Source organism: Eutrigla gurnardus (genome assembly GCF_963514095.1).
Source record: "Eutrigla gurnardus genome assembly, chromosome: 14".
Taxonomy (NCBI): Eukaryota; Metazoa; Chordata; class Actinopteri; order Perciformes; family Triglidae; genus Eutrigla; species Eutrigla gurnardus.
This window is the reverse complement of record NC_139937.1, coordinates 4283385-4302904: the sequence shown is the minus strand read 5'-3', so window position 1 is coordinate 4302904 and position 19520 is coordinate 4283385. Positions and strand designations below refer to the sequence as shown.

The window sequence follows — 19520 nt, the reverse complement described above, 5'->3', positions numbered from 1 at the left end:
GAAACATACTGGGGCTCTTCATCAACGTGTGTTTAAATTATTCTTTTTATTTATCTGCAGAGCATACTTTTACTTTATAGGAAATCAAATAATATACAGAGAATATAGGAGTTGAAAGGTTTCCCAAGAGATCATAGCATGCTGAAAATACTGACTGGAAAACAAAAACACTGACAGCCTCGGCCGATGTTTAGTCTCTCGTCACCAATCACTTTCTGCAGAGCAAATTGTCTTTTATTTTCTGTGCCGTCACTGAATTTATAGAAATATTTTTGAATCACTTTGATTTGGGATGAATGTATCTCCACTTGATTTAACACAATGCTTTTTTTGATCAGTGTCACATAGTTTTGTTCTCAGGTAATGATCCCTGCTATTAATATTCACTCACTTTTGGGTTTACTTTAAAGTGCAACGTTGTCAGACAGACTCCTGTTATTTCCCTTTAATTATTGAAATGCAGTACCTTAATGGCTAGTTACCACACATAGATCATTCCTAAAACTCAGTAAAGCATATCTTGTATCATATCAGTAAACGTAGTTTGTATTATTGGTGATTAGCCGTTGACCTCAACACTGAATCATGACTTTGCCTTGAGCTCATTCCAGCAGTCATTTGCAGACATGCAGCAGATGTTTTATTGGATTTGTTTGCCATATTATCCTTCATTTTGAATAAACCTCACTTACCTAAACAGTAAGAATTTGATTGTGACATTTGAGTTTCTTATGGACAATGAACAGACGTGGTCAAACAGCTTGTATGAAGTCAACGAATGAAAATTATTTCCAAACAAAATCAGATACATACATAATTCACATTTTTCAAAATGTTCCAGGTGACACAGACCTGTTTCATAAAGTCAGAGTGACACACAGATGAATATAATCAATCTCTAATGTAAGGACTTCAGTGCACACAATCCCAGTGAGACAGCCTCAGTTGGGACCTGGAAAATGACATGTAATGATCTGTAGCTGCCATCTGCTGGCTGATGGGTGATTTCAACACTGGTGAGACTAAACATTAGTTTTTTTCAGTTGTGTGCAAAAGATCTGTAGAAGTGAGCATAAAATCATATATATTAATTTTTAAATTTGAATAAAAAAGAATTTCATATAAATTGTGTAATGCAGAAGTAGGTCGAGTAGTTAATTATGTTTTCACTTCCATGAATTTGGCAACATGGAGCCTTTTTCCTCCAGGTGAAGCGGTAGTTTGGTTTGAAGAGCAAAAACTGGAACATCAGGTGTGCAGTGGCCCGAGTAACCGCTCCTGGTTGTGTTTGCGGAAAAAGGCTTTTCCGTACTCGTAAGTGCTGATCATGATGGCACAAGCCGGGGCCACTTTGATCAACCTGGGAATGAAACCTAGCAGAGAGACAACATATAGTGAGTACATGCCACGTTGTTTGGTACAAATATGATTCAGAAAAGATCGCGTCTCTACCTGCAAACAGTCCACCAAAGCCATCCTGTGCCACAATCCTGCTCATCACGCTGAAGGTCGAGGAGGAGACTTGACATGACGACACTGAGGACACAAACAGGACTCATTAACTCTACTCAAAGATGGACCACAGCAAAGGTAGTGTCAGCAAAGTGGTGTCTTTCTGTCAGCCTTGTTCTATAAGTGTTGGTTTAACCCCTTCATGTAGTTTCTTTTTTCCCACTTAAGTAAGTTTAATGTAGAATAAAACAATCTTATTCAGTATATTGTGTATTTGCTTGATCCAGCTCTTCATTGATGCTTCATGATGTTGACACAGTGATGTATTTTAGCCCAAATCTCAATCTTTTCACGTATGCCCCAACAACTGCAAGCACCACCCGGCCGAAGACAAACCGTCCCTTCTTTGGGTATCAACTGATGTTTTGATCACTTTTGCAATCTTTTACTAATTGACATAATAATAAAGCAAAATGCCATGATTACAATTCTTTGCTTGCAGCTCTCCCAGCTCCACCTGCCTCCTTGTTTTGACGACATCAAAAGGTAACGTAACAATGGACGCGATCTGGAAGAAAATATGTATTATTTATTAGATCACGTTTTACTCATGAATTGTGATATTCTCTGCCGTTTGCTGCTTCTACAGGCTGAAAGCTGAATGCTGAGCTGGGGCTGATGCACTTACAGAGCCAGACGCCGCTCCGGATATGAAGGTGATGGTAAATGTGGGTTCTCTGGTGTTATGCCGCTCACACAGCCAGCTCTTGCTCTTCTCGTAGTTGTACCAGTACATGGCAGAGAAGGGCACGTCCCGTAAGAGCGTGGGCCCCAGGCCTCGCCACAGGGACAGCCAGCCCTCAGTCTGCACTGCAGAGCGGATGCAGTCAGTCAGCTCCCTGTACGACTGTTTCTGAGACTGCAGCTTTGTGCGGATCAGCTCCAGAGGGCTGATCACTGTTGCTGAACCCACTGACACACACACACACACGCACACACACACGCACACACGCACACACACACGCACACACACACACACACACACACACGCACGCACGCACGCACGCACGCACGCACGCACGCACGCACGCACGCACGCACGCAGAAAAAAAGTTAAAAACAGACATTCTCAAAAATCATGCATTTTTCAGTTTGGTGTGGCACTTCAATTGAATAATTATCAATCTAAATCTAGTCATCCTCATCAAATGTGTCTATTAAAATTCAAACAAACAGAGTCAAACCAGTCAGGGTCACAATGTGTCAGACTACGTTTTCCAACTTAAATCTAGTGTGCGATGAAATTACATTGAACTGCGAAAAGGAACTCTCATGACCTTCACCTTGTATGTTTTTATGAATGGACATATTCTCTCTTTGAGAGTGAAAGCTTGTAGCAGAGAGCTGGAATCAGCCATGTTCTCTCACCTCTAGCGAGAGCTCCTGCCAGAAGAGGAGCCTCCTGAGCACAGTTTCCCATCCTGACCCTCAGCGCTGCACACAGCTGGTCGTAGCAAGTGAAGTAGATCACCGTAGCGGGCACTGCCATAACACTGGAGGTACGGGCAAAATTACACCAATAAACACATTAACAATTGGATGTATTCAAGAAAATTCCATTATGAAAATAACTTAACTTAGTAAATATTTGGTCATCAGCCCTCAAGAAAACCTTTGGTGGTTTGCCACTAATGAGTACACTTCAAACAAAAGCACCTTTAAAGGGTTCTCAGCTACAGGCTAAATGACTGTCAACAAACCACATTTGCTCAATAACACGGGTCTAGGAGGAGAGCAGGCAGGACGAAGTGGAGCAAGGAAATGAAAGAGACACAGAGCCTTCGGACTCACAGGGTTGGTGGTAGACCGCTCCATAATGCTTTTATCCCTTCGTGGCGGACAATCTTGACGAAGGCATCCTGCAGAGATGCAGAGTGTCAATGCAGGAAGACTTGTTGTTTTATATTTTATAGTGATGTCGGTAAAGGGTTATAGGTGCAATAGTTACCAGTGTGCCATTGAAGTGGCCGGGTGCTTTGTACCAGGCCTTGGAGTTGCCGTTTTCACACACACATAAATGGTCCATAAGTCCATTGCAGTAGAGAAAACATTTCCCTGACGTATATTGAAAAAAAACGAGATGTGGTCATTTCATACGTACTGTATTACTAAACTAGACCAACACAGTTCATATTCATCGCACCTTTGCGGAAGGGATTTTTCTGCGCTTGCAGTCTGATCTTCACGACATCCAACGGTGTAACTGAAAAAAGGAAAACATGAGTCTGCATGTATGAAACTAGGTACACTGTACACATTTTGCCAAATGTGATGTCTTTCGATGCAAACGGTAGATCTCCTTTACTTCTAATACCAATGCTTGTATGTGTTTTTGGGCTGTTTATTTAAGTTTGCCAGGTGAGGTAGAATACAACATGGCATGAGTGTTTCTGTGTGCTGCAGCTCCTTGAAACAAACCACATAAACACTGGTATTTCACTTTGAATATGATCCAGGTTAGTAATATGTCACTGTGTTATTAACTGTTAGTAATTATACTATTTAGTCGTCCTCCAGGGCTTAATATTTGGACCTTCTCGTCACCACTTGAACGGACATCAGAAATCGTTTTGGCTAACAGCTTCATAACCATAAAAACTATACTGCACTTTTAACAGAAAATAAAACAGGATGTTTACTGTGGATTACAGAGCCACACTTGTTTGACCGTTTATTAGGTAAATATAAATTCAACTAATTCAACTGTGTGGTCATGTTGTAGTTTGTGATGCTGTTGCACTATGTAGAGAGGTGTCACATAATCTCGTTATAACGACTAACATCACACCACAATATAACCTCCAAAATGACCATAAACTTAAGTCAACACGGCTCAAATAAAATAGTGTATATTATTGCATTAAACTGCATTAATCATAGCTATGTGCACCTTGTTTTAGTTTATATTTAACGCACAATGTTACTGAGTTGAGTAGAAAACTGACTAGTGAGGGAAAGGACATAGATAACACATGAGAAATGATTTAAACGTTGTTTTATGTGAACTAAACGATTTTAATACTAGTCTGGTTCTTTAGAAGGAGATTATGCTCACCAAACAGCGATGTGAGGATGGCTCCGGAGCAGGACGCCGCCATCTGTTGCAGGGGAGTAATGCCATTACAGGCTGGAGGAGCAGGACTTTGACCACTCATACTGTCTTCTTAGAAACAACAACAAAGATACAGTTTGATCATCTGTAGCTTACTCATCAAGGATACAATCGTCATAAAAAGTTTTTGCAAAATGTGTGAATTGGCGGTCACGGAAACGTCAGCACGTTGTGAACATACCATTCCATGTGTCGTAACATTACCTGAAGTCGACAGCTCTCTCGGCTAACCGACTATGCTAACTGCTTTAATGCTAACTTCTTACCTGCTAAAGCACCTCAGAGTCAACGTCCGTGAACATCCCGACAGCACGACAGTAACTGCTCTCCTCCAGGCTCCAACTGGAAGCGTGTGTGTCCAGCTATCTGTTTAAGTTACACAACAATCCCAGGACCAAACAATAACGTTAGGTGACATTTCCTACGCAATACTAATTTCAGCACAGCACATTCTTGGACTTTTCCCTATTTTATGTTTCCTTAAGTACAATAAATTATACATTACACGTGTAGTGTATGACGTGTCTTTGTAAATGAAACAATTTCTAGATGTAGATTTGTAATGCATATATTTATTTTGTATTACAAGAGTGTGGAAACATCACATTCAAACTCAAAGACAGCATTTACGTATTTCCGGTGTTGCCAGGGTTGAAAAGTTTCCGTAAAACCCCACAACTCAGTTTATCAAGGGTACGGCAAGGACGACTGTATAAATACAAATAAATATAATCTGAACTTTATGTAACTACTAAACTTGTTGTGCGTTTAAGTTGGCAACTCAAAATTTTAAATGTGACAGTGTTTACGTGACCGGAAACTGTCAAACATGGCAACATAGACTTCCTCCACCGTTGGATTTAAAGCGGGAAAGAAACGTATTTGCCGAGCAGTGATCTAAAAGGTGGTTTACTGCAGCTGTCTAAACATTTGTGAAACATCCTGCCAATGAATACGTGGTAGCAAACCCGCTCACACGGCTCTTGTGTCGTTTTACTAATGTTAACTTACGAAATAATGTAACGTAAGCTGAGCTAACCTACAAAGCTGTCTGTCCGTCGGGAAAGGAGACACTAACGTTTACGCCGACACGGTAAGATTGTTTAAAAGTTACGTTACCGTCAGTGACATTAACAAAGACAGTTAATTAACAAAGAAGCAGTACGCACTTACGTCGGGGTAACCGTAGTACTATTAATGTTTTTCTTTCTGTCTTTCGTTGTGAATAACTCTTTGTTTACTACCAGGGGACAAACAAGGACTTCCTGGGGTATGCTGAAAAGGACAATAACAACTTTTCTTTCTCAATGCAAGAGAATAAAATGAAGCCGAAACGCATTCAGAGAAATACAGGACCCAAATGGCAAGGTAATGTTATTATTTCCTAACGTTACCGTGTCATATTAAAGGTTATTTATATTTGTTGTAGTTGTAAACTTGGCTCGACTTCGTGTTTTCTAGTTAACATTGAACCGTTGGGTTAAGCGACCTTAACTGTCTATTACCACCAAAGCAGAGGGATGTAATGACTAAATCTGGGTCATAAAACCTAAATCTCACATGAATTCAAAATATTGAACTGTCAACTGTCTTGACTTAAAGACAGCATGTATTACAATCATGCCAAGTCTTTTAATTTGCTTACTTTGACCTGGCAAGAAAAAGTCACCCAGTTGATGACGATTAAAATAATCTGCTCTTTGTGTTTCTGAAGCTTTCACCATAAAGGTTTGATATATGACCAGATTAATGACTCAATAAATGATCAATCAGTGGTTCAACCGAATGATGTAATTGGTGATTGATCATTTGAGTAGTGACCACTTACTGAAGCAGATTTACCGGTGGACTTGTTGAGCTCCCTCTCTCATCCTGTGATTTTAACTGATTGCCTTTTGTAGGGAAAGGTGTGAGCACTGGTGACAAGGCATCCCTGAGCCAAGCTAAGCCAACTGGAGTGTCCTCTGCTGCTCAAGTCAAACCTTTTGCTGGGAGAGTGTTTTACCTGGATCTGCCATCAAACAGAACAGCGGAGACATTGGAGAGTGACATCAAAGACCTGGGAGGGGTGAGACAAAATAAATTTTCCCTATGTTGTATTGTTATAATAATTACAAATACCTGAATCAAGGAAATGGTAAATAAGATCACAAATCAAACTCGAGATATTCAATACCAGCTTTTGGTACAGTTTTTAATCATCTGTGCCACTTCGGTTACTTCCAGAAATGTATTTATGTTGACCTTGAAGACACTGTTAACATACTCTGTTGTCACTGTGCAATACATTTTTATAACGCTCTTTAAGCTCTCCCCCAAATCCTGTTTTCTCTCATTTGTCACTCAGACTGTTGAGAAGTTCTTCAGTAAGGAAATTAAGTATCTGGTATCCAACAAGAGGGAGGCCAGATATGTGCAATGCATCAGGCAGGACTCTCCTGTCCCTAGTCCCGACTCCGGGCCAAGTTCACCTCACCCTCAATCAAAGCAGCACCGGCCTGGCAGCTGCAGGGACAACACCAGAAACAAGTCTCAGTGCCAAACAGACGCAGTGAGTTCACTTTCATTGTATAATCAGTCGTTGTGCAAATTTGTTTTTATGTCTATCTCATGTATTATCTATGCAATTCTGTAATTTTTTACTACTTAGTAATGTCATATATTTTCATTTTATTCTTACAGTTTGTTCCAAGTCGTGGGAAGTCATTGGTGGAGAAAGTGGTGAAAGAGCAGGTTTGTTTGGTCACCACTAATGTTTATTAATAAGGGAATTCAACTACGTTCTTTCTTTTCTGTGCTAATACACATTTGTTTGCTTTTAGGAGAGAGTGAAAATGAACAAGATGCTGTCAAATGCTCTGGAGTGGGGTGTGAAAATCATCTACATAGATGGTGTGTTGCAAATAATGGTTGCTGTATTGTAACAAAAACTGATCATATGTACATTTGAATGTGTAAATGTAAATACTGACTTACTATTATTCTATTTCTTTCATGGCACTTTCAGATATAATGGCATATGTTCAGAAGAAAAAAACGATCATCAGCAGCCAGTGTCCTGCTGCCACTGCTGTCAAAACACCTGCAAATTTACAGGTTAAAATACTTAAATGCATTTTAATGAAGAAGGAAAAAATATCCCATTTTGGGTTAGTTATCTTAAAAATCATTGGTTTAACCAAAGTAAATTTTGTTTTTAAATGCTTTTTCTGTCATTCTTCATAGGGCAAAGCAGAGTCGCCAGCAAAGCAACGTTTTCAGAAATGCAAAGGTAAATGTATTATCAACTAATCTCTTGTTTCAGTTGGCAGAAATGTTATCCATTGTTTTTGATGCTTTGTAAATGCATGCTCCAACGTAAATTGACTATAAATGATGTCTGTTCCAGGGGGGCGCATCGCTAAACCGTTCATCAAGGTCGAGGATTCAAGCAGGTAACAGAGACCGTAGATCAAAAGTTATCATCCACCTGCTGCTTTTGAGTCGTTTACATCTATTGACTGAAATGTTGTTCTCCCCTCCTCAGGCACTACCGTCCAATCTACCTCACTATACCGAAAATGCCTGAGTTCAACCTGAAGACGGCTCCTCCCTGTAGTCCCTTCTGTGTCGACGACAAGGCTCCTCCTGGGAACAAACAGCTGGGACGCAGGTATGGTGTTTCTTCTCTGCTTTGCTGTTAGTTAATTTCATGTGGAGAGCACAGTATGATTTCAAGACTACATTCAACAAAAAAAAATCTTTAGGCTCAGATTTATATTGTAACCACTGGAATGACCAAATCCCACCTAAAATGCATCCACAGGAGCTTCAAAGTTAGTTTAACTAACTTTTGCACCCTGCTCTTTTTTATTTCCCAGTGATCTATATCTTACAGCATTGTTGTTGATGATGATGTATGTTCTCAGCTAATTCTGTTGCTCTGTCTATAATGTGGAATGTGGAAAATATACCCAACCACATTTTTCCACACGGTTTAAAAATAATAATGTATTTTTCAGTACTGCACTATGTTTGGATGTCTTTCTACACATTTATCTGTAAATCAGTCTGACCATTTATGGGATCTTGAGTAGAAAGTTTTTTTTATTTTTTAAAAATGTTTTTATAAAGCTACTGGTCTGCACAATTTGAGTTGATACTGCTGCAGCCCGCTATCAAGACTGAATGAAACATATCAGAATGCATATTTTCCAAACTGTTCATCTTATTTTCTTTGTGTGACCTCTGGGATCAGAGGTGGGAAAGCCTCCGCCAGTGAAGAGCAAGTGCCCGGCCGAAAGAAGAACAGAGACAAGAAACGAGGCGGCTACTGCGAGTGCTGTATGGTCAAATATGAGAACATCACAACGGCAAGTTATCACGTGTTAAAGTGGAAACTGTGTGCTATACCAAGACTGTAATACCATGATTTATAGTGCCGGGCTTTGAAATGAACATTGTAGTTGCAGAACTGTCTTTACGTCTTTATTAATGCATCTTTATTTTGTAAGACTATATGGAGAAGGCATTCTTAATCTATTACTTATTTTGATACTATTTAAATGTTCATTGGATCACAGCATAATTAAATCAGACTTAACCAAGCGTTGTAGCCTATATTTAAGGTGTGAATCAGTAGTGAGCCATCTACGTACGTTTGAAAACCTATTAGTTGAAGCATAGATGTGTTTAGACATTGTGTTATGAAATAATATTGAATGTTAAATATGAATTATTAAAATTGCAAGCAGTGTTAAGTTCTAGTTTATAACTGCTGATGCTAGTTAGAATGTAATTCAACACTAGGAAAGTGGCTGAGTTTAAAAAGTCCCAGATGATATATAGTCATGTACAACGATGTTGACGCTGCTGTCCTGTGTGTAGATTCACTTTAACCTTACTTTACTGTTACTGTCAATTATTTAACGGGGTGACTTTTGTTGTTGTTGCTTCGTTCAGCATCTGAAGAGTGAACGTCACATGGCTTTCTCCAAGAGTGATGAATACTTGGTGGTGGACAAACTGGTTTCAACACTACAGTGCAACTTTCTCCACATCAAAACTCAAGTTAAAAGGTAACATGTCCACATTCCTTTTTAAAATGGTCAACGAATGTAAATGATTGTTTTTTTGTTTTTTTTAATATCCAGATCTTTTATCTTTCTAGTCCACTGCACTCATAATGATTTCTTTGATTCCTGTCAGGCTGAAATGCAGCGTTTCCTCTGTTCTGATTGCTCCTGGACCATGTGGGAAAACTCTCTGTACCACGGAGAGGATCAAAGATGAGGTGGAAAAAGAAGAGCAACGCCGGACTGTTGATGGGCACGAAGGATCTTATTCAGGACACACTTTAACAACCCCATCAGTTACTGGATCTGCTCCTCTGATTCACGGGGAGGGAACGAGGAGGAGCTATTCCAGTCACTCGGACAGATCCAAGCACAAATCTCTTGCACGTAAACGGCAGTGCAGACAGAATTCTTTGACTTCTTGCTCTCAAAAAGCTGAGCAAGCTCAAATTCCTCAGTCGAAGATGGAAACAGCCTCCTCTAGAGGTGAATGCCTTCCCGCCAGAGTTACTCTGGTCAACAAGGCGGACCAAACAGTAAATCAAGACATGAACGGCTCAACCTCTCACTTCCATAATATGAACGTACAGAATGACGCTTCCTCTAATGTCATAAAAAATCAACAAGAGGATGCAAACCAGAATTCATCCCTACATGAAGATCAGGACAGAAATATTTTGCACGACAAAAAGACTGGAAACCTCTCTGAGAGAGAGGAAGCAAGCTTTCCTTTACAAAGCTTCTCCCCGGCCCGGAAAATCCAGAGGAGGGTGAGAGTTTATAAACGCAAAAGACGGAAAGTGGACACGTGGGTTGAACGTGGAAAGCAAAGTCCCAACAATTCCATGTTGAAACTTTGGGAACTTTTTCAGTCAACTGATGACATGGATGTGGAATTTCTGGGGTTTGAGGACTAGGACGGGAGAAATGAACTGAAGGAATAAACTGGACTGTTATTGCCTTTTCCAATACTTGAAACATACCACATTTTGAGGACTACACAGACCATTAGATGTTCTTTATCAGTTTAAAGATGATGAATTAATCTCTGTTTGATCAGAGGAAGGGCAGCTGCTGATGTACTGTAGCATTTCTGTTTACAACATTGTATATACAACTTGAAAGAGGTAAACCAGAATAATTCTCTTTACAGTGGCTTTAAAAAAACCTTTGCACATTTGTGCTAAACATCTGTTAAATTCTAAACACAATGAATTGTAAGTTGATTGACAATTGAAGAAATGTATTTGAAACTATGATTTCCCATGACACAAAAATGTGTTTAAAAATATTTCTCTAACTCATTTGAGTCCAATCTTAATCTCTTTTGTGAAGGAAATATACACTATATTTATTAAGTGGGAAACAATTTTTGAGTGTTTTTGAAGGTTTTCATGATGGTATGAATTAACTGTAGACTGATACAGCCACTATTTGCTGAAATGGTGTAACACCTGGAATATATCCACAACATATTGTCCATTCTCTGGTTTTAGTAGTCGGATGATGTGTGAATACATTATTTTCCAAAACTGCTGTAATTTACACTAGAAATGAGAATAAATGCAATTTCACTCTCTAGAGTTTAACATGATCATTTATACATTTACAGAAGCACATTAACGAGCACCACCAGCATAAAAAACCCTAAACACTAGTCTCACTACAAAATATTGAAGAGGCCTTTTAGACAAGAAATGCCATTTTAAAAGAAAATCAAGAATTTGATACATTTTACTGCCACTTGAAAGCACGGAATATTCCTTTCTGAAATCATTTTTACAGAAGTGTTTTTTCATGTCTGCATGTATTCGTTTCCACAGAAATCTGTTCAGGGAAAAGGATTATATTTAAAAAGGCAGCTTTTTTTCCTCATCTGGAAAAATGTGGCTTCACAATTGACTGTATGTATATAACATAGTTGGTCATTGTTTGTGTGGTACTTATATATGACATTTTAGGATTCTTCCTAAGTGCACTTTTCGTGACCTGCCTTCTGATGCATTAGCTCAGCAGCTTCTTTTCCCTGCATTTGGTGCATTAGCATAGTGGCCTTGTTCTCCCCCGCTGCTCTCAAATGGATGCACTGGGTCAAATGGGAGTCTCTGGGTCGCTGGCATCAAGAAAAACACTTGAGCAACAATGTGTTCTGAGGCTGAAGCAAAGCTGCAAATAAACTGGCAAAGGCAACGCTGAATGGCCATTATCATATTTCTTCAGTCATACAGATTATTAACCTGCAGCCACTGCGTTTATGATCATGGTGCACAGACTGTTCCTGTGTTCCTGCAACGACTCACAGAAACCATTCAGAGTCAAATGTTTTCAACTGTACTCTTCAGTCTGTGTAAACGGGTGAGAAACAGACATGGGGAGAACATGCAAACTTAAAACCTCGCTGGACTGCTTTGATTGTACCGAAGTTTAGAATCATCTGTTGTGTTGAAGTTTTCCTTCTTTCATTTTAATAATGTCTATTTCAAGATGGATAAGAACATAATTCAGACACAAAGTGATCTATTGAAATTTAAAATAGTTTTGGCCCATAGAAGAATGATTAAAATCTTCCAATTTAGTTGTTGTCCTGATAGTGTTTCACAACAGGGATATTTAATTTGCTTTCCAGTCCAGAATAGCATTATTGACCCCGGATCATTATTGAACCACATCATGGTGCAATTGTTTTGGGAATCTGTTTTTCTTGAAGCCCTCTGCAGTCAACTCAGTGGTTATATTATATGTTTAGATGGATATGTTTATTTGATACAGCTCCATCAGTGCTCACCCTCGATTGACCTTATATTTCTATTTTGAACTTTGATGAAACGCTCGTTTGTTACGGGCATCATTGTGCTCTTCAAACTGAAATGGGAGCCTTTAAATGTGCACACATTTTAATGCTTAGCTTCCAGTATATTTGACCAATAACGAGTGATTTATTCTACACATATTTAAGTGTTTATCAGAGGGATAAAGGGGGAAAACCCATTGTCATCATCAGCTCATTAACTCTGCAAGACTTGCTGTGTGGTTCTGGGGCAAGTCCACATGGGTTTAAGCATCTGACGCAGTGACATCAACACTGTTTCTAGTGTGAAAGTGACATAAATGACTGGGTTGATGCTGCATGTGTCACAGTTTTAAGAAGGTGTAGATGAGAAACTGCTCATGATTTTCTGAATATGACAGGAATAGAGAGATCAGCAGGGAAAACAATTGGGCCTAAAACATCCCCAAAATATCATCATCATCACAAAGGAATCCATTCGTTTAATTTCTATTCATTTGAATGTCATAACATAATGATTGAGTTGTTGTTATCATCGTGAGTCACACCTGGCAGGCACATTGGACAGGAACGGCGCTCCTGCAGCAATTTAACATGGAGGAAGGTGGAGGAGGAGGAGGAGGAGGAGGCGGGTGTTCAGTCCCGTCGGGCCTGGAGGCGGATGGTCGGGCCCGTCTCCACTGCTCGCTCATATTTATGCATTAGGCGTTTCTGCAGTGAGCTGTTGGACATTGATGTATTTTAAGGAGGTGTTCCCAGTCCTCTCCTCCCCTACATCCCTCCCTCCCCCTCCCTCCCTCCCGCTCTCTCTCCTCCACGCCTCCTCCGTGCTGCTGATCCGCGGGGTGTCGGTGCGCTCAGACGCGCTCGGCGTTCAGACTCGTAAGGACCCCGATGGCCCCCAAACACAGGCACTGCGCTAACCAGACGACCAGCCCAGACTTCACGCTCCCCTAGCGAAGGCAGGACCCGAGAGCCCGATCCTGGAATACCGCATTGTTTTGTAATTTCCACCCAGAGAGAGAGGGGAGGATGCTGGTGATGCGCCCGCGATGGTGGATTTCCCTTTTGTGCGTCTGTGGATTGATGCACGTCGGTCGCCAGAGCAGCCCGTATGCCCAAAATGGTAACCGATGCTATTTAGATATTACATGAATGATTGGAGCGCACACAAAGCGTTACATCGCCATTAACAGGCCTGTGTTTGTTTGTTTGTTTGTTTGTGCACCACAGCGTCGCTTACTTCATGGTATCCATCTAAAATGTGCATGTAGCTGATTCGCGTTATCAAAGGGAGGAAAAAAAGCACCAATCGACGTTTCAGATGGCGGTGTTTGTGCGGAATGTTGCCTGTCTGTCTGTTTGTTTCCCGCACGGAGCGACAGGCGGGTAATGAAATCGGTGTTTCCCTCTGTGTGCAGGAGACGCCTCGTCGAGCTGGAAGAGTCTTCGCGATGCGGGCAGGTTCGCCGGGAAGGAGGACACGGTGCCGCTCCGCCTGCTCTACAGCAGACACAACCACAGCCAGATCACAGGGGATGAGCTCAGCACCAGGGTGAAAGCCAGCTCCGGCTCCACACAGGTACGGTGTTGTTGTCAGGGTGAGCAGAGTCTGCATGGAGGCTGCTCTCTGGTTGTGTGTTTATGTTTTGCATTGATCCATCTCCTCCCCTGCCCTTGTCCTCAAAGGGGAAATGAATAATTGCTTAATTGCAAGCAAAACAGAAGAAGCTTGAATCATTTAGGCAGGAACAGGCTATGCCAATTAAACTGTCTGCTGGGGCTATATGGGTCATAATTGCAACAAAAGGGAAAGCAGAGCTCCTATCTATAAACTGATCTAAAATATTCAGCTTAGTCCTCTGTTGTTACTGTCCACGCTGCACATTTACTGTAGCAAATCAGCTGTAGTCCTCTGGCCAACCAGGATGATTAATAATTTAGGGATTACTTGCATCTTGTGTGGGTTGCTGTCCCAGCAGCTGCCTCACCTGTATCGGCTCATGTCCCATTAAAAAGCATTTTCACTTAAGTCGTAAATGAAAGTCATCATAAATGAACTGTAAGAGTTTGACTGATATATCTGAGTCCACGATGAGCAGATCACGCAATCTTCATCACGGTTTGTCACAAATATATATCGGCATCAACATGACATGAAGAAGTTGCATTAGAGAAATGCTCAATTTAAACTGCTTTTAAGGTCATTTTATTACATAGTCTATCCACCAGTGGGCACTGACATAAAAGTTTGTTTGTTTTTTAAGTGTTAAATCTCCCGCTTTGGTCCATCTGGTCACAATTTTTTTCATAACAAAATCTGCGGAATCCTTTTTTATAATGTTGTTTGCTGTATTTCTTTATGTTATGTTGTTTTTTAGCAGATACTTTTATTCTTCAAATAATATAATATAAATGTAAATATCGTCTCAAAATTCTAGTTTCTTTGCTGAATATTTGAACTTTACTCTGAAGACCCTAAAGAAATCTGTTGTAAAGGGGGGTCGATTGCCTAGATAGTTAATTAATATGCAGGCTATGTATACATATGTTAACATTATATTGCATTGTGGTTTGGAACAAGCAACACACTGTAGTCTAGGCAAAGTATCCATGCAGTAAGTTTGGACAATCTAAACCACTAAATCGACTAACATGTAACTAAATTCTGCAGAAAGCTGTTGGTGATTCTCTAAACCCGATTGGCACAGCCTATCAGAGCCGTTTGTAAGAGCCGATACAGTGCAGTAATAATCAAAATCACTGTGTTCACTGACTCAGTCCAGTGAAGCCACGTGTCTGCGTGTCCATTTCAAGAGATGAGTCAATTAGCATTGTGCGATCCTTTCATGCGTTTTTTAATTTGTGCAGCTTAGGTCTGTGTAGCCGATAGCCTATTCAAACCCCCGAGTGGAGAGGGCTACAGATGGCAGCAGGCAGGGAGGTGTTAACCCTTTGTCTCTCTCACACCAGACAGAGCTGCAGCCGACGGGTAAACGGGCTAACAGGAACAATCTGCCATCAGATGTCATTAGAAAATGTTCCTTTTCAAGCTGATGCTTACTTCCATCAGGTTTCACCCGTAATACAATCGTTCTGTGAGCTGGGGTTTAAAGCAAGAGGCTCTACAGAGCAAAGGCAGGTTTTACTTTCTACGCCGCTTCTTAAAAAGACTCAAATCGGGTCATATCCTGCATAAAACCTCATATTTTAAGTCAATTCCTTTCCCTGGAGCCACTTAAAATAAGTGCGTAATTCCTGATTTTACAGCTCAGGAGATGAGGTAGACATATCGAGTCCGCTCATGGAAATAAAGAAATAACGAGTAACTGTCTCAAAGGTAAGATGTAAAATATACATTGTAAGTTAGGAATAGATCTGTGGCAGCAGGAAGAGAAGACCGGTGCATCTTTGATAGGATTTCTGATGTTCCTTATTCTTCAGAGAGAGTTGAATCTGGTCTGCAGTCAGCCCACTTTCACTTTTTGATCAGTTATTTGTCTGTTTTTAGATCAGCGGCCTAAAAACAAATCCATCAAATAGTTCTGAAAATGTGTGACACACGGGATGTTATTTATAGACGTCTGTTGCCTATTTTCAGTCTCTGACACGAGCAGCTTTGCCACTGAGTGAGTTCAGGAATGGGCTCGTGTTGGAAAAAAGTGCAAACTCTGTTTGTTGGTTTGCATGTTTGCCTTCCCGCCTCTCCGTCTGTGTGCAGTGCATTGATAGCACTTACAGTCATACTCCAACAGTCGTGAGTGGAAAGTCAAGCCCGCTATAACTCAGAAATCAATGTAAGAAGAGTCAGCGGTGGCTTCAGGAATATTGGCCCAGCTCAGTGAAACTGGGATGTGCTTTCATTATACACAATTACTGGTACCTCCTCCCATCATGGATCCAATCTGCCAGATTAGATTTCATCACAAGGGTGCTGTGGAAAGGGATTGCCCTTTGTACACACACACACACACACACACACACACACACACACACACACACACACCCTCTTACCCGCTCCTATATGCATTGACACACGCCTACAAACAATAGTATGTGGCCAACGGGGACCTCACAGGCTAAGGTCATCCTTGGGTGAGCATAAGGGCACCTTCTGAAATGGAAACGAAAATGGTCACCCCCCTCCCCACCCCTCCTCCCCTGGCTGTCATGCGGTGTCCGGTCTGTAATGAAGGTAACCTGCGGGCTGAGCCTGGGGGGGAGGGGGAGCTGTGTTTGAGCCCAGCTCTGGGACACCCCTGGACTTGCACAGGAATGATTGTGGGGAGTTGTTATTGACCCGAGGGTGTTGTAATGAGGTCTGCACCATATGTGACCAGAACTGGGGGGGAAGCAGCAAACACACACGTGAGTCAGAAAAGAAAGGGAGTGCCTTTGTTTCCAGACACAAATATGTGCATGTTTGCTTCAGTGTGTGACTGTATTTGGGATTTGTGTTGAGTGAGATCCTTTTACCGTAATTCAAATTCAGAAGAAGCCCTTGCTGGCTTAATAAAGAGTCTAATTCTTACTGATGATTGGTTCTGATAAAGACGATGCAATCGATCATCAATGCAGATACAAATTGGTCATTGCATATGGTAATGAAATGATCTATGAATGTAATAGTGAATGCCTTGTCTTTTCCTTTTTTAGTTGAACCATGTGGCCCAAGCAAGCTTTCAAGTCGACGCTTTTGGCAGAAAATTCATCTTGGATGTGGAACTGAACCAGTGAGTATATGATTATTAAATCTGTTGTGCTGCTAGCTTTATTTTGCCACTTTATTTATTTATTTATTTTTAATTCTGTGGCCTGGATGACTATCACAATACCATTTATTTATTTATAATGTTTGTTATGCAATTAGTGGCAAAGGCATGAATAATTGTTATTTCCTTGATGAGAAACATTCATATGCATGTTGAAACGATCCCAGCAAGAGTCGTATGTCATTCCCTCGGGCAAGCAACACTTGTTCCTGTTTAGTGTCAATCCCCAAACACATATTATATTAATCGAATTATGACTCAAGTTGTTTTTGGCTGAAGGTGGTCATTGTGGTGGTAGATGTTGGACAGATTCTTAGTATTCATATTTCCCTGCTCTCTTAGTGTCAGTTTTTGCGAGGCCACTCTCGGTCATAAATATGGGATGCCTGTGTGTGTGCTGAAGTGGGCTATTGTGTGAATGAATGTGCCGTGTATGTATGTGTGGGTGAGTTTGCAGCAGGTCAGTTATTGTATGTGTGTGTATGATTTAGAGGTTCCATCATAATAGGAAGTGATTTACGGTAAAGGCCGGAGCACTGCCCTGTCAGACACTGATATTGATCACAGCTCTGCTGATGGAAAACCAGCAACTCTCTCCCCTTATTTTCTCCCTCCCTCTCGCACTTTCTTTTTGCCTCACCCCCGTACACTGGAAATCACTCATCCTTCTCTTGAAACCCTTTCTGTGTTTGCGTTCGGCCGCTCTTTAAGGGGCCTGTTTGTCTCATTTAGCCCCCAAACAGAAAGTGAACACACATACAGTGATGCCGCCCGCGAGCTCAGCGCAGCGGAAGTCACTCCCCGACTGAGAGAAACGTTACATCACAGGAATTCCCACGTTTAGAGGATATGTTTCTGTGAAGCCTGCAGCTCACTGCGTGGTGCATCAACCAGTCGTGGATGGAAATGTGTCATCAAATGCACACACACACGTAGCCTGTCACACACACTTCCATCAGCGTGTGATTTCTTGCAGACTCATTATTCATGCATGATGCTATACTGCATCCCTTCCCCATCATTTCGTAACGGGATGTGGTGCAGAAAGTCTATCAGAATGTCCACTGAAAGGAAACACTTGAGTGAAATCCTGTTTTCAGCTTTCCAGAGAGTGAAATAGCCTCCGTGCAGACGGCTCTGGCAACAGTTTGACATCTGTGGTTCTGAATAAGAATGAGACACTACGATCAAAGCAATAGAGCATTGCACCGTGTAACATTCATCTGTTTTCTTGAAGGGCTGAAACAATAAGCCAATACAAACAAAATATATTGTAATTTTTCAAACAAAAATATCAAACCTTTCATAGTTCCAGCTTCTTGTGTTTGAGGACTTACTTGTTTTTGTTTTATCATTAACAGAATATTTTTAAATAAATATTGATTGTATTCATTTAAAGGAAAAATATATATGTTTTGATAGCCAATAAATAATTTATCCAGAAAAAAAGGCCAAAGATCCAGTGGGTCCAGAATCAACAGATAAATCTGTGATGAAAAGAATAATTAGTTGGACTCCTGTGTATTTGTTGATTGATATGATTTAAGTTGTCAGAATGTGTTGTATCTGTTTGGGCTTCTTGTTTTCCGTCTCTCACGGGGCGGATCTCAAGTTTCCTCTTGTGTCTTCCTGCTTCTCTACCACACGTGTCTGTGAACTGATCCCCGCTTCACAGCTGCTCTGATTAAACCCAGTGTATGTGTGTGGGTGCAGGAATGAGAGGCATGAGTGGAATGGGCCAACTGTTTATTTATTTGTATTTATTTTGATCAATGACTGATTTCTGCTGTGGATTATTTTGTGTTCGATTGTTGCCATGAGCAAACAAGAAAGGCGTGTTTTTCTGCTTTGTCTGCTGCGTCTTTAGTGCTACTGTATGCATTATCATTATCGTTATTATTATTATTATCATCCTCTGAGCAGCCCTCTCAGAGTCTTTGCCTTGAGTTAATGTTTGTCCATGGACTGTATAATAGGAGTGTGGGCATTTTGTTATAGTTTGTAAAGCACATGTGCTTTTTGGACTTGTTAGATGTTCATTTTTAACATTTAAATTGGTGTGTGTTGCCCCAAGAACCTTCTTTAGTCATGCTAGCAGCTTATGTCTGTCCGGCATTTGGTCTACCGCTGTCATCCAATATGACAATATAACAATATGCACAGCAGGTTAAATCTATCATTTATCACTGAAGGCTCACTGAAGGTGGGCTGACCTAATATACGACACAATTTGTTTTACAAAACGTATATGCTAAGCATCCATCCATCCATCCATCCATCCA

At 40.8% G+C, this 19520-nt stretch overlaps 3 protein-coding genes across 5 annotated transcripts in view; 2 read left to right on the top strand and 1 right to left on the bottom strand.

Annotated features, from left to right (window-relative positions):
• Positions 1–27: 27 nt before the first annotated feature.
• slc25a40 (solute carrier family 25 member 40) lies at positions 28–5065 on the bottom strand. The gene is made up of 10 exons (XM_084026244.1): positions 4891–5065; positions 4568–4675; positions 3656–3715; positions 3461–3567; positions 3304–3371; positions 2881–3005; positions 2141–2424; positions 1939–2020; positions 1453–1536; positions 28–1373 (listed from the first exon to the last, which is right to left on the bottom strand). The coding sequence occupies exons 2-10, from the start codon at positions 4665–4667 to the stop codon at positions 1249–1251; spliced, it is 1035 nt and encodes a 344-aa protein (XP_083882370.1). The 5' UTR covers positions 4668–4675; positions 4891–5065; the 3' UTR covers positions 28–1248.
• A 421-nt stretch (positions 5066–5486) lies between these two features.
• Positions 5487–11044, top strand: dbf4 (DBF4-CDC7 kinase regulatory subunit). The gene is made up of 13 exons (XM_084026238.1): positions 5487–5717; positions 5872–5992; positions 6526–6692; positions 6972–7175; positions 7307–7357; positions 7447–7516; positions 7632–7720; positions 7850–7895; positions 8013–8058; positions 8151–8276; positions 8862–8976; positions 9566–9681; positions 9812–11044. The coding sequence occupies exons 2-13, from the start codon at positions 5932–5934 to the stop codon at positions 10593–10595; spliced, it is 1875 nt and encodes a 624-aa protein (XP_083882364.1). The 5' UTR covers positions 5487–5717; positions 5872–5931; the 3' UTR covers positions 10596–11044.
• Positions 11045–13281: 2237 nt separating this feature from the next.
• Positions 13282–19520, top strand: part of adam22 (ADAM metallopeptidase domain 22) — a gene marked incomplete at its 3' end in the record, with an annotated part of 54509 nt that continues 48270 nt past the window's right edge. For all 3 annotated transcript variants that reach the window (XM_084027465.1, XM_084027464.1, XM_084027466.1), the window contains exons 1-3: positions 13282–13592; positions 13888–14048; positions 17123–17199. In XM_084027465.1, coding sequence (XP_083883591.1) covers positions 13499–13592; positions 13888–14048; positions 17123–17199 — 332 coding nt within the window. In that variant the 5' untranslated portion in view covers positions 13282–13498. The remainder of the gene's footprint in view (positions 13593–13887; positions 14049–17122; positions 17200–19520) is intronic.

Coding starts and splice junctions, on each gene's coding strand:
- slc25a40 (XM_084026244.1), bottom strand. CDS start 4,667: ATGAGTGGTCAAAGTCCTGCTCCTCCAGCCTGTAATGGCATTACTCCC. Junction 3,568..3,655: donor GAAAAATCCCTTCCGCAAAG/GTGCGATGAATA, acceptor AATATACGTCAG/GGAAATGTTTTCTCTACTGC. Junction 2,425..2,880: donor GGCAGGAGCTCTCGCTAGAG/GTGAGAGAACAT, acceptor TGTGTGTGTCAG/TGGGTTCAGCAACAGTGATC.
- dbf4 (XM_084026238.1), top strand. CDS start 5,932: ATGCAAGAGAATAAAATGAAGCCGAAACGCATTCAGAGAAATACAGGA. Junction 5,993..6,525: donor TACAGGACCCAAATGGCAAG/GTAATGTTATTA, acceptor TGCCTTTTGTAG/GGAAAGGTGTGAGCACTGGT. Junction 8,059..8,150: donor AAGGTCGAGGATTCAAGCAG/GTAACAGAGACC, acceptor TCCCCTCCTCAG/GCACTACCGTCCAATCTACC.